At 44.5% G+C, this 12,702-nt stretch overlaps 1 protein-coding gene across 1 annotated transcript in view; it reads right to left on the reverse strand.

The window, feature by feature from the left end:
* LOC104278933 (protein Wnt-2) overlaps nucleotides 1-12,345 on the reverse strand; it is a gene marked incomplete at its 5' end in the record, with an annotated part of 12,528 nt that extends 183 nt beyond the window's left edge. Inside the window, 3 exons of the mRNA XM_009876061.1 lie at nucleotides 1-78; nucleotides 9,084-9,348; nucleotides 12,068-12,345. Of these exons, the coding sequence (XP_009874363.1) occupies nucleotides 1-78; nucleotides 9,084-9,348; nucleotides 12,068-12,345 (621 nt within the window). The remainder of the gene's footprint in view (nucleotides 79-9,083; nucleotides 9,349-12,067) is intronic.
* Between the last annotated feature and the right edge of the window lie 357 nt (nucleotides 12,346-12,702).

A 12,702-nucleotide genomic window follows, 5' to 3' on the forward strand; every position in this document is an offset into this window, starting at 1 on the left:
TCCCACAGCACATCACTTCGCAGCTGTCCATGCCGCGGGAGGTTTGGTTACAAACCCGACCAGCCGTCCCAAGGGACCCTACGGAGGAAGCACAGTAAAAGATTTTAAAGAAGGACAGAAAGCACATGAAAATAGGCATAGGAGATGTAATTTGCAATGTATTTGATCCTTCAACATCACATCACCCAGGATTCAATATCAAGCCAGAGAAGTGCCTAAAATAAAATAAAAATGTTCTCACTAGAAATTTCTCTCCTAGAAATCAGGTCTGGAGACAAGGAGTAAAACGGACCAAATACTTCAATACTTTAGTATCATCATGCTTTGCTCCATTTTTTCCCAGCACCTCTTTACTCTCCAGCCAGCAGCCAGCCTCCCCGAGGCAGCCGCGCTGCCCCTCCTGCCCCTGCATCCAGTCCCCCGGGGCTGTGTGAGATGGGGCACCCAGGAGGTCACCCTATGGTGCTGTGGAACTCATGGGCTTTGCAGGAGAGTCCTGGAAAAGGGGCTGGAAAAGAGGAGACAGCTAGATTTGGTAGCTGCAAGGGACACAATGGGCAGTTACTGTGCTGGTGGTTAAAATCTTTGTAGAAGCGAGTGCAGAAGCACCCTGGCCTGGCATCAGTGCTGTGTCCACCCACAGCCCCCCTCTTCCACCAGTTCAGGTGGCACCTGAAGAGTGGCTGCTCTGAGCACATCTCATCTTTGTGGGGTAAGCACTAAGGGTTCTGCTTTTGTGACAGAGATGAGAAAACCCTAAACTATAGCCTGGTGTGGGCAGAAGGAGGGGTAGGGAAGCACATCACACCTCTTCAGGTCCTTAAAACCCCTCTGGAATGGTTGAAATGCCTCTGCCCATGCCCACATGGCAAAAAAAGGGACTCTTTAAAGCAGGTCTTAGCCCAAACAGCTGCTGTGCTACATGGGAGCTGCTGCTCATCAAACGCAAACTTATCTTAGGGTGCGCTTTAGGATCTATACCACAGCTGTTGACATATTGGTACCACTGGTCTGAAAACTCGTTGCTTCACCTAATTTCTTATGTATCACTGTTATAAATCAATTTCAGGTATAGCCAGGAGGTGAACGTTTTTTCTGACATTTTCCCTAGACCCAATTATAGCTCTCTTCTGTTCTTGGCCAAAATGGGATACTCTAAATATTGACTGTGGTCATTAAATTAACTGGAGACATTTTGCAAGGTGTATTTACAGGTGCCCATCAAACATGAACACTTTATCTCCTCAGAGAAAAAAAAAATGCATGCAGATATTAATTCAAGTTTGCATGAGCTAGGACAGCAAAGCAGTCTTAATTAATAAAACTTAAGCTGTAATTAATCTGTAATTATTAAAAATCTAAGCTGCATAAATTCTGTATTTATGGTTGTATACACCGCCGCTGCTCCCAGCACCAGGGAGACTTCATGTCTTTTCAGGTCTGGACCCAGAGACTGAGCAAGCGAGTGGCCTCAGGGGTTTGAACAAAGTCACCTTCTCAGGCTGTGTTTTTTCTCATCTGACAGGTACAGGATTTAGCCATGGTGGAAGAAATTTTGCTCTTTTTGCATCTAAGTCAGGACAGGCTTCAGCTGGTGCTCCAGAGGAGAGCTTCAGCCTCAAGAAAGCATCTCAGCCTTCTCTCCCATAGTCTATACTCCTCTACTTATTTAAATATTTAAATAAATAAGCTTAATATCAAACTGCTGGTCCAGGTCTGCTGTGGGCAGGGCAGAAGAAGGGTGTTGCATGGCCACCTGCCACCTGGACTCAGCAGGTGCCCACGGCCACCCCGGCTCCTGCCCAGGAGCCACTCTCCAGCTGCTGCCAATGGCGGAGACGTCGACCCTGGCTCAGGTGTCCTGAGCTGCAAAGGTGCTGCTGCACTGGCCAGGTGGAGACCTGCTGAGCCACCAACAGGAAAAATGTTGAGGGAGGAGAAGACACACTGAAACGGAACCAGAGACAAGATCCTTGCACCTGCAGCCTGATCTATCCTGGATCTCCACCAGGGTCTGCTGCCCATGGACCAGTGCTCTGCACAGGGCGGCAGCTGAGCAGCGCTGTAAGTCTCTGCTATTTGGGGGAGCACCTCATGTTGATGTGAAAAACAGGGATGTGTTGCCTTGGGCAACCAGTAGTAACTCCCCATCTCCTGTCCCCATAGCCAGGGCCAGCACCTGGATCTTGTGCAGGAGATCCTGGGAGGTGGAGGAGAGGTTCCACCAGCCATGACCCACACGTGCACACACCACTTCTAGCAAGCCCTCTGCCACCCAGCTCTCCCTGCAAGGCCAGTTCCACCAGGGCAACCTGTGTGACAGGCAAAGCAGTGATGCCAAAAGGCCTTTCCCAGATCATTTTTCAGGAATGACTCCACACTGAGGGAAGAGACACTTCCAGCAGCCCCCAGTGCCCCCAGTCTAGGCAGGGCTGTAGAGTCAGAGGATGAAGAGCTACGTGATCCACCTGTGCTCCTGTACGAAGCCTGTGGCAGAAGACAAACCAAACCCTGCTTCCAAGCCACCACACTCTCCTCCATCCACAACGCTGTGCAAACAGCTGGGACATCTGAACGTAAGTGTTGGTGTTTGTGTCAGCCCACAGCAACATCCATCACATCCCAGGCTGTGGAAAATACAACTGAATAACCACTTCTATAGACATTTGTCCTGCTCTCTCTGCTCAGACAGAAAAAAAAAAAAAGGTACAAAGGCCAAGCTCATAACTTGTATAATTAATGTTCTGCATCAGGAATTTGGTGTGAATTCTTGCTTGCTTACTTTCTTGCACCAGCTTCCCCTCGCCTTCTCTTCTCTGATGAGACCCAGCCCCAAAGTCCCAGTGTGCCTGGGTTTCCTAATGCCACACAAATCTTCAACACCAGTGGTTTGGGTTAGATTTCAAAACACTTGGTGCTTTGTCCTCTGCATGTGATTCATGTGAAACGAGCTGGACACTCGGCAGCCTTTGCTGGGCCACCCCAAAGCCGCTCTCCACCTCAGCACACCTCCCAGCCAGGAGCAGAGCGGGGCCATGCCTGCCTGGCTGCTGGGGTGGAGGAAGACCCCACGTGCCCCCATGCCTGCTGCAGAAAGGTCTGACCCCATTTCTCAACCAAGGCACAGATTAGTTTCCAATTCCAAAGTTTTTATGTTTGGGGAAATCACAGAGCAGTGAAGAAGAACCTGTGTGGGATATGCTCGCTGGTTGCAAGAGTAGTTTTGACTTCAGAATCAAAATTATTTCATCTGCTAACAGATAGTCATAGAATCATAGAATCGTTTTGAGTTGGAAGCGACCTTAAACATCATCTAGTTCCCCTGCCATGGGCAGGGACACCTCCCACTAGACCAAGTTGCTCAAAGCCCCATCCTACCTGCTCTTGAACACCTTCAGGGAGGCGGCTTCCACAGTTTCTCTGTGCAACCTGTTCCAGTGTCTCACCACCCTCACAGTAAAGAATTTCTTCTTAATATCTAATATGTAAATCTACCTTCTTTCAGTTTCAGTAGTCAGAAGCTGATACCATCTGATATTGCCCAAAATGCATCAATATTTACTACACCATTGGGGAGGAGACTAAATTGTCCACACAATGTGACGAAAGAGAAAACAGGCTCATATCACAACTTAGTTTCTGAGCAAAATCAATGTTTTTTAAAAAGTTCATCAGCATCTCTGCAGCTTCTCTTGTAAGAAAGAAAATGAGCAATAACTGAGAGTGAGAAGCAAAGCAAGATACTGCTCTCCTTGGTGGGCACTCGGGTACCCAGGTAATGAAGACATCAGAGGACATTAAACAAAATAAAACAGAGTTTTCTGACGTTTGCCTGCTACCTGTAATGTACCTCCTCATCACTTAAGAGGCAGGAGTATGTTCTAACTTGCACAAAATTTTTATGCAGTCTCTTTGTTTTGATTTCAAGTGTTGCAATTGCCATGCCGACACACAACATTGTACCTGCCAAAACATCCACAGCTTTTAATACTGCCAACTTTACAGCCCATACATCAAACCTTTCTTTTTTTGTTTGAACAGTTGTTGTTTTTTAAGTGAACATACAGTAAGCTGAAAAATATTTTTTCTCTATTCCTAAGCACTGAAATTTATTTATTGCTTTATAATGCAAGACTTTTTCTTCTGTTTCTATTGATTAAAAATCTGGCTTCAAGCAATTAGGTTAATTATTTGACGTTCACCTTAAAAAAAAAAAAGGCAGTGAAATCCCCAACAATAAACTAGTTTCCACTCAAGCATTTGGAGGGGGGGCGGAAATAAAAGGAAATATTCTCAGAAAAGTAGCTCTAAAGCTACTACTTAAATAAATAAAGATTCACATGGAACATAGGTACAACACAGGGCTAGAGAGAACAGGCAGCACACACCAGAGATGGCCTTGTCTGGAGGGGCTGGGGTCTCCCAGGCCAGCAGCAAAGAGATGGCAACGCACTGATAAAACCAGTTTATCCCAATTCAGCTTAAAGTAAACATGTGTCTCATTCTAATTTCCATGGCCATCGACGAGCAACCTGATCTAGTTAAAGATGTCCCTGCAGGGGATGTTAGACTAGATGACCTTTAAAGGTCCCTTCCAACTTAACACATTCTATGATTCTACAATTGTATGATTATATGATAATCTTTCACGTCTCAGAGGCTCCTGGGGTGATCACACTGCTCCCTTGCTGGAGGAGAACTGCCCTGATGAAAGTCATTGCAAGCTCCATCATGGGTTTGCATGGGGCTGGGACTGCACCAAACATGTTTGCAATGTGTAAGTTAGGAGATATGGGCCAACAAGTCGCACAGGGACTGCCTGTACACAGCTAACCTCAGTGAGAAGTATTTGACACAGATTAGGATTGGTTTTCCTCCATGGGTTACGTACCTTAAGTACTAATATATCTTGCCCAACACCAATGCTTTGCAGGCTGTACTTTAGTTTCACATTTTTGTTTCACTCTGGACTTGACCTCATTCATCTCAAACATGCAGCATTACATGGCTTACATGGGGGAGTAAGGGAAATGAATTAATGCAAAAATCATTCTGTGAAGGACCTGAAGGAGATCACTCTGAGTGTGTGGTTTGTCATCCAATGCATGGCTCCATGGGGCTGCCCATAGCGCTGCACATGCATCTCCACAGGGCTTTCCACTGGGGCACCAAGTGGAGGCGGTCCTCAGACACAGCCACCTCACCCCATCTGCCTGTTGGGACACAGGCAATGGGCACCCCAATCCAGGTATGCAGCCCACATCCCCAGTGCAGGTAGAGGCAGCAACACTGGCTTTGGCAGTGTCCAAACTGGTACCATGTGAGTGTCAGAAGAAACCTACGGATGACTTGAAGCACATGGCGCAGAGGTTTGCAGCAAATCCTGAAGGCTGAAGCAGCCTGAGACCATGTGCATGTAGACATGACCTGCCTCTTTCCTCCACCACCACCTTCATGCAGCTGAAGCCTCATTGCTACCAGAACACTTGCAGTCAACATGTTCTCACCAACACCAGCCTGCTGCTCAGCCATCACATCCACCTCGGTGTCCACTCTTGGGGATGCAACCTCTCCACTCGACACCACCTGAATGTGTGAAGGTGAGATGAGCTTGCTCTACACACTTTGGTGGAGATCAGGAGGAGGCTTCACTCAAAAATGCTGCCAAAGATTTTTGGTTCCTCTGTACCAATTAGTTTTTAAGAAACCTGTTGTAAAATGTTTTGGGTTTTCTTTAGCAGTAAGAACTATAATGAAGGCTCAGCCAGCCAGCTGGTGATGCCCACGCTAGGGCTGCTCAAACTTCTAATCCTGAAGCAGTCTCTGCTTGTCCACCAGTACATTCAAAACATGATAAACTTGCAACAGCTTTCAATCAGCCTAACCTGCATGGATGACTGCTGGTCAAACAGCAACCTTTCAAACCTTAAAACGCTTCTAACAAAAACCTGTAAGCAGACAAGCGAGGTTTTTTTAGAGCATTTCAGAGTTAGAGGTACAGATGCAGAGTAAGAAAGCCCATGCAATATTGGTACTGCCACTTGTGCAGGCATCACTTTAGTTCCCTTCATAGCTTTATCATTTCTAACAGGTCTCTTCCTGGGTATGCTGCATTGGTTTTGGGAGCTGGAAATTTAAGATAAGGGAAGACCACGCAAATTATAGCGAAATTTCTAAGTTCTTGGCAAGACTTTGGGAAAAAAGCCCTCTGGGATGTCCTACCTCTGTTTCTATCAAATTATGATTACAAAATCATGACTAAAAATTATTTCAGCATCCATGTGAGCAGTGCTAAGCAAATTCTGAACATTTCTGAAAATCTTCCTTTGGTCCTTTTCTAAAAGTCATGAAATCTTAACGCTAGACAAGAGGTGGTCAGGCTATTACATTCTCTTGCTGTTGAGTTGCTGTTTGTGACTTCCATACATCTTATCTCTCCTGAAATCAATGAATCCTCTTTTCCTTCTAGGAAAAATACCACCAAGACCTACATTTTCCACTTGGGGGGATGATCCCTGTATGTATGTCCAGCTGGCAGAGTCGGTGGGGTGTATTCAGTCCCAGCACCCTTTGTTGGCCACCTGCCACCAGAGGGAAGAGGTAGTGCTAAAAACTCCAATGGCAGAAGACAAGCTGTGGGGGGATTTTGGATAGGCTGCTTCTACTACAACCCCGAGCACCTGTAATTTACTCATTCGTATGTGTTGGGACACCCAAGCCACAGAGGACTTGGGCCTGGTTTGGTCATTTTACAGGTTGTGAAGCTGGCTCCTGGTCAAGTCATGACACTTCATAAGATTTGCTCTAGGAATCCTGTGTTCAGGCTCAATACAAACCAACCTCCAGATTTATTTTTTTTTCCTGAAGCACTAAATTGCTTGAAATCCCCAGAGGATGAAAGGCAGAACTGTATTCAAGGACATACTGAAGCGCTGTGGTATTAGATTTAGCTGATGCTGAGATGCTCCCCACCTATTTCCAAGCTCAGACTTCCATAATCCCATTTCATTTCCAGTCATTTAACGGGAACGCTCAACAGAGCAAATCAAAGGTAATAAAGAAAAAAATGCTGTTCGGCTGCTGAAGTGACCGCTCTCAAAGCCACATCAGATTTTTCTCATCTGACTGTTCCTTTGCTCCATGCGAGCAGCAGGGCATCCCCACACCCTGGTAAAGGTTTACTGCAGTTTGCCAAAAATGTGCTCTTCCAAACAGCCACATTCTCCAAATTCTGGGCAGCAAAGAAACACTGCCTCATCCTCAGCCTTATCTTGAGCTGAGCCACAGCACATGTCAGACTCTGCCATCTCTGGGCGGGCTTGACAGCATCAGGCAAGTGCACGTAACACACGGCAGAGGAAAACGTCCATTCTCCTCTGTGATAAGAAGACTGACAGATGAGATTAGGCTTAGTACAAAGAGATTATTAAAAGGCTTTTTGACGTAGAAGTGGGTCGTGTACGGGCTTTCCTTTTTTATGGGGGAAGAAATCATGGGGTTTATGATGAATGAGGCAACTTCAAAGATAAAGTTTTGAATAAATCCTAATCTGCCAAGTTGATCTCTGCACAATGCCACAATACACCCATTTATTCATCTGGATTAAAGTATTAGACTTTACAATATTGGTCACTATTCAAGGAACAACATGTTCTTGTGCAGGTAATAAGCATCACCTGCAAGAGCCATAAATAACCCTTAAAATTAGCTTCACTACTCAACGAAGCAGAAACACTGTACAACATAGGTGTACTGGATGAAATTCTGGGTTCACTGAAGTCAATAGTACATGACCAGGATTTCACATATTGTTCTTATTTAAGTAGAGTTGTTTTGCAATGCTTATTCCAAGTAAACTTGGATTGTAAATACACAGCCGTGCCAAAAGGAGTTGAGCTGCATTGCTATCCAGATACTTACGGATATGTCATACCGGGTGCAATGTGGTACGTTATACAACCTATTAATTAGTTCCACAACATCTTTCGTGCATTACTCAGTCAGGATCTCTCTTCCAAATTTCTGGTTTTCTAGTTGCTAGTTTTTAATTGCCACACCAGGAAATACTATACACAGGTCAAGAACCTTTAGCAGGATTCCTGGTGCTTGGCAATGCCTTGAATCCTGTAAGACTGTTAAGTGTGTCTCTACTGAAACCTCTGAAAGCAGAAAAATTCCATGTTAATAGCAGCCCTGAAACTTTACCTCTTCCCACTGGGCCTGGCACAACACTTCAGAAAACATGATGGTTATCACGGCTGGAGCCAACACTGTCTCGTAAAGAGGAATTACTAGCTGTGTCACTCAAGGCAGCACGCTGCGTCCCCCCGACCTCTGTTCTCTTACCCACCTGCACGTCCTCCACAGCTGCCTTTAACCACATTCTCAGCAGCTGCATTGACTGGTGTGAGCACGGTTTGCACCAAGCTCTTGCACCTCCTACATTACTGCTGGGGACAGGTGTGTCTACAACTAGGTGGCCCACGGTCCACAGAGCGAGCTGTGGAGAATGTGCAGATAAAGGAGGACACTGGTTTCTTGGGAGTCTGCAGCAGTAGCATAAAGCAACGTGACAGGAGGTGGTGTCACAGGGACATTGCAAGACTTGGGGCTGCTGCAGTTACATCTGGCAGCTCTGGAGTAAGCTGTGTGATACAGGCGTGAATGTGGTGGTGTATGGTATGGACCTGCCTTCAGAGCATAACTCAAACTTGTCCTAAAAGCAGCTTTTGCCTTGCAGTACCTCCAGGGCTCCATACCATCTGGAATTATATTATATATTATACATTTTTTTTACTATATACATATAAAAACCTGCTGAATTATATTAGAACAACTGGCTGTTGTACTTCTAGGGACATCGAGGAACTTATGGTTCTGGTACAGATCTGTCCTTCCAAAACATCTTCCTGACTGTTTTCTGCTGGTTACTGTGTCTTGGTTAACTGAGAATTGCTATTTTCAAGATATATATATATACACACACACAAACATACACACACAAACTCAACAATGATAATTCTTGACAGTCAAAGTACAAGTGCCTGAAATAAAACCATTCACATGTAATGATAGAGGCTTACCTACATCCCTGTCCCTGATACAGTAGTCTGGAGAGCTTTCAAAGTATACCAGGTCATTCTTAGTTGGCTTCTTAAATCTCTTATTAGCCACAGTGAAACCCGTGCCATCTTGATTCATGACCACCTGAATCGCTCCATTGTATTTCTTCCACAGATAATCTCCCGTTTTCCTAAAGTCTGCCATGGCCAGCCAACAGGTCCTTAGAGTGCACGATCCACTCACACCGTGACATTTGCACTCTTGTTTCAAAAACCGCTTCACGGCCTGTTTAGAAACGCAGTAAAATACACACAGGTAAAACAAAACTGTAGTTCATGCTTCTCAGCCCTTCCCCATTCAATCCTGCCGTGCCAGGCTCTGCGAGGGGTCTCCAAAGCACGGTCTGTAGTGACACCCACTGGTAGCATCAAGTCATCCCCACACGGTTGGTCTGCTCGGGTCGCTTGACTCAACCTCACACAGGATCCTTTGGGTGGTGGGTTTACGCTCCTGCCAGGCATCCCGAGGATGAGGATGGCCCACAGCGCTGGGACACAGACTGGACAGGAGGGAATTAGCTAGAAAAGGAACAGAATCACTCAGGTCCTTTGCAGGCGAAGGTCCCCCCTCATTCGCCATCATTCCGGCTGAAGTGTGGCCGTGCTGACCCTCTCTAGCTTTTCTTCATGAAGTTGCCCTTTGCCTTAAAGAGTGTTTCAGATATTACCCAGAAATTCACAGGCTTTTTGTACTTAAATGATTTTACATGTGCAAGGCATCGTACCTGGGCTAGGCATCAGGTCTATGCAAAAAAGTAAAATACAATTCTTTTTACATGCTTGTAAACCACGCATTTTAGGATAAAAACAAGCATTTTAGGATAAGACCTTCATTAGCTTGCACGGGAGAGATCACCATCTTTAATTTAATGTACGGATAGCATTAAAGCCATTTCAGCTTTGTCTCAGATATTTAAGCTATCCATAGGATGTTGGAGAACAACCGATGGCTTCATATACAATAAATAATTCATTCCTAATTTTGAAGACGTGGATATTTGATCTATAAATATTACGCCTTACGGGTTCATGAAATACGAACATTTCAGAGCTTGCGCAAGAGGAACAGCACCATGGGAGGAAGGTAGGAGAGGAGAAAGTTCCATGATTAAAAGTGAGACTGATGCACAGCGGGGCAGCATTTTTCGGTCAAGCACTTTGTAATAAAGTGAGAATGTATTATAAAACTGAAGTACTTCAAATTTTCTTTCTGATTTGTAAACGATATGACTATTTCAAAGGAGTCTCTGACATTCTCACAGCCCCACTTCATTGCCAATGGCACTATCACAAATCTGGAATTTAAGCAGATGCTTGGCTTTAATTATCTGAGTAGAAATCAGTTTAACCACTTGTATGTTTAAAACAAGTTGCTGGAACAGTGGAAGAAGCAAATAGCAATGCAGGATTTTTTCTTTGTCAGTTATGTTCCTACGTGGGTACACAGCACATTATTTTGCACAATTCATATGAGGATACTATAAACATTTATTCTATGTATTTTGGAATTAGCAAAATCTGAACAGTTTAGTTTTAGGAGAAACCTATCGACACTCCTTTTGGGGGTGACAAAAAGCCAAGGGCACAGCTGGTCTTACCCAGACCTGAATGCCAGGCTTGTGGACAGGTTGAGGTAGTGAGATCCCTGCAAAGCTAAACCTGTGCTGTTGGCTGTGGGCACGCACCAGTGTCCCCTTCTATAAAGTAGGTCCTAGACCATGTAAGAATATGTTGACTATTATAAATCTAATACATTTATTAAAGTCTCTTGATCTTTTTTTCTAAATCAAAGGCCCTACCTTCTTACCAATACTGTCTTATTATTGGTATATATATTACCAAGATACTCATCTGTCTATATTACATATTACTTACACCTGCTGGTAATGAACAGGTGGAGGAAAGATGTTGAAGAAGTATTTATCAGAAAAATCATCCACTTGCAGTACAATTCATTAGGATTGGATCTTTTCTTCTAATAAAGGCTAGTTAATATAGAACAATTTCACAGTTTATAAAGGGAACTTTTTAATATAAAAATATCAGAATATGACCAATCTACTTCCTACTGAATATACCTTAAAGAATATCAAAGACAAGAAACAAGATGTCCCTATGAATCATTTTTTAAGTGCTTGGTCTAGCACTAAAAATATTTTTATGTATTGCTTCAGAAGTCACGAATGCAGCAAATTTTGAATATGTTTTGAATAATGAAACAGTGTACTTCAGTTTCATACACTACTCTTCCTATTTATAGCTACCACAACAAAAATGTAAGTGCCTTTGCACCAGCAGCAGGCAGTAGGGCTGGCCACTACTCCTACTCACCCACAATAAAAATGTAAAGACTCTTTTAGAAAAGAGGTTTATTTAGAGCATATCATGCCCCAAGGCCAGTGCCTTTTAGAGAGATAGGCATTTTGGATTTATTTCCTTAAAAAGTGGAGTAAAGGTATTTTATCTTTGCTCATTTTGTGTTTAGGTTTACCATATACGTACAGGAATGGACAGAATTCTTCTTTTCCCCTCCAATACTACTTTGAATTTGTTCTCTAATAGTCAAGCCAGTTTTTCAATGTGGTCTTCAGCCTCCCTTAGAAAATTCTATGCTATATTAACCAAAAGTAAAACTCTTCCATGTACAAGGATTAAGCTCAAAACCAAATGCCCGTCCAAATTGATCCTGCAATGACGGGCTCATGCTTCACTTCCCGCTGGACTGACTCAGAAGACAGCACTACCAAGCAGTTGAATTCAGTCTGTCTGGAGATCTCTGCCACACCAGACTTCTGAGGGAGACAGAAATAGCATCTCAGGCTCCTGCACATCCCACACTTCTTCCTAACACCTTAGAAGAGCTGGCAAGGGCCAGCTGCTAGCCCCCACAGACCCGTGAGAGCTCTCCGAGAGCATCTCCAGGCACCGGGGAGATGGACACCCACCTTCCTCCCAGCTCTGTTGTTGTGAAGGTTCATCAGCGCTCTCGCATCTTTTCCTTTCCGTTCCTTGGCGTCCACGAAGGCTCTGGCAAATTTAACGCCGTAGTCAATGTTATCGCTGCAGCCACCCCAGTCAAACTGGCCTTTGCTGTCCTTGGCCGAGCCCTTCTTCTTGGGATCGCAGGAGCAGGACTTCAGCTCCCCTTGGCTACACGCCCTGGTGATGGCGAAAACAACCCCAGCAGAGGAGATGGCATGTACAAAAGCAGATTCCCGACTACCTGAAACAAAAGTAAGTCAGTTTAAAAATCCTTGGGGTAGTTAGTTTGAGCAGCTATCCTAACTCCAGCCCATTAGCCTGGACTTTTTTTTGCTGAGCAAAAGATAAAACTGAGCTGAAATTGCACAAATACACATTCCCCGGAGCCAGAATTAGTCATGGCTTAAACTTGGACCTCTCCCTGGTAAAAGCTCATCAATATAGTGTTAGAGTTGGAAAACATTAAACATTTGCTTCTGATATTGATTAATGTACTTTCACGGATCAGTTGTTTTGTACTGATACGTGAATAGGACAGCTGGTATTTCTATCATGTTTCATTGATTTAGAAAAATATATGAAGTGCTATCGCAGAGAT

This window comes from Apaloderma vittatum, unplaced genomic scaffold (genome assembly GCF_000703405.1).
Source record: "Apaloderma vittatum isolate BGI_N311 unplaced genomic scaffold, ASM70340v1 scaffold24489, whole genome shotgun sequence".
NCBI classification, from domain to species: Eukaryota; Metazoa; Chordata; class Aves; order Trogoniformes; family Trogonidae; genus Apaloderma; species Apaloderma vittatum.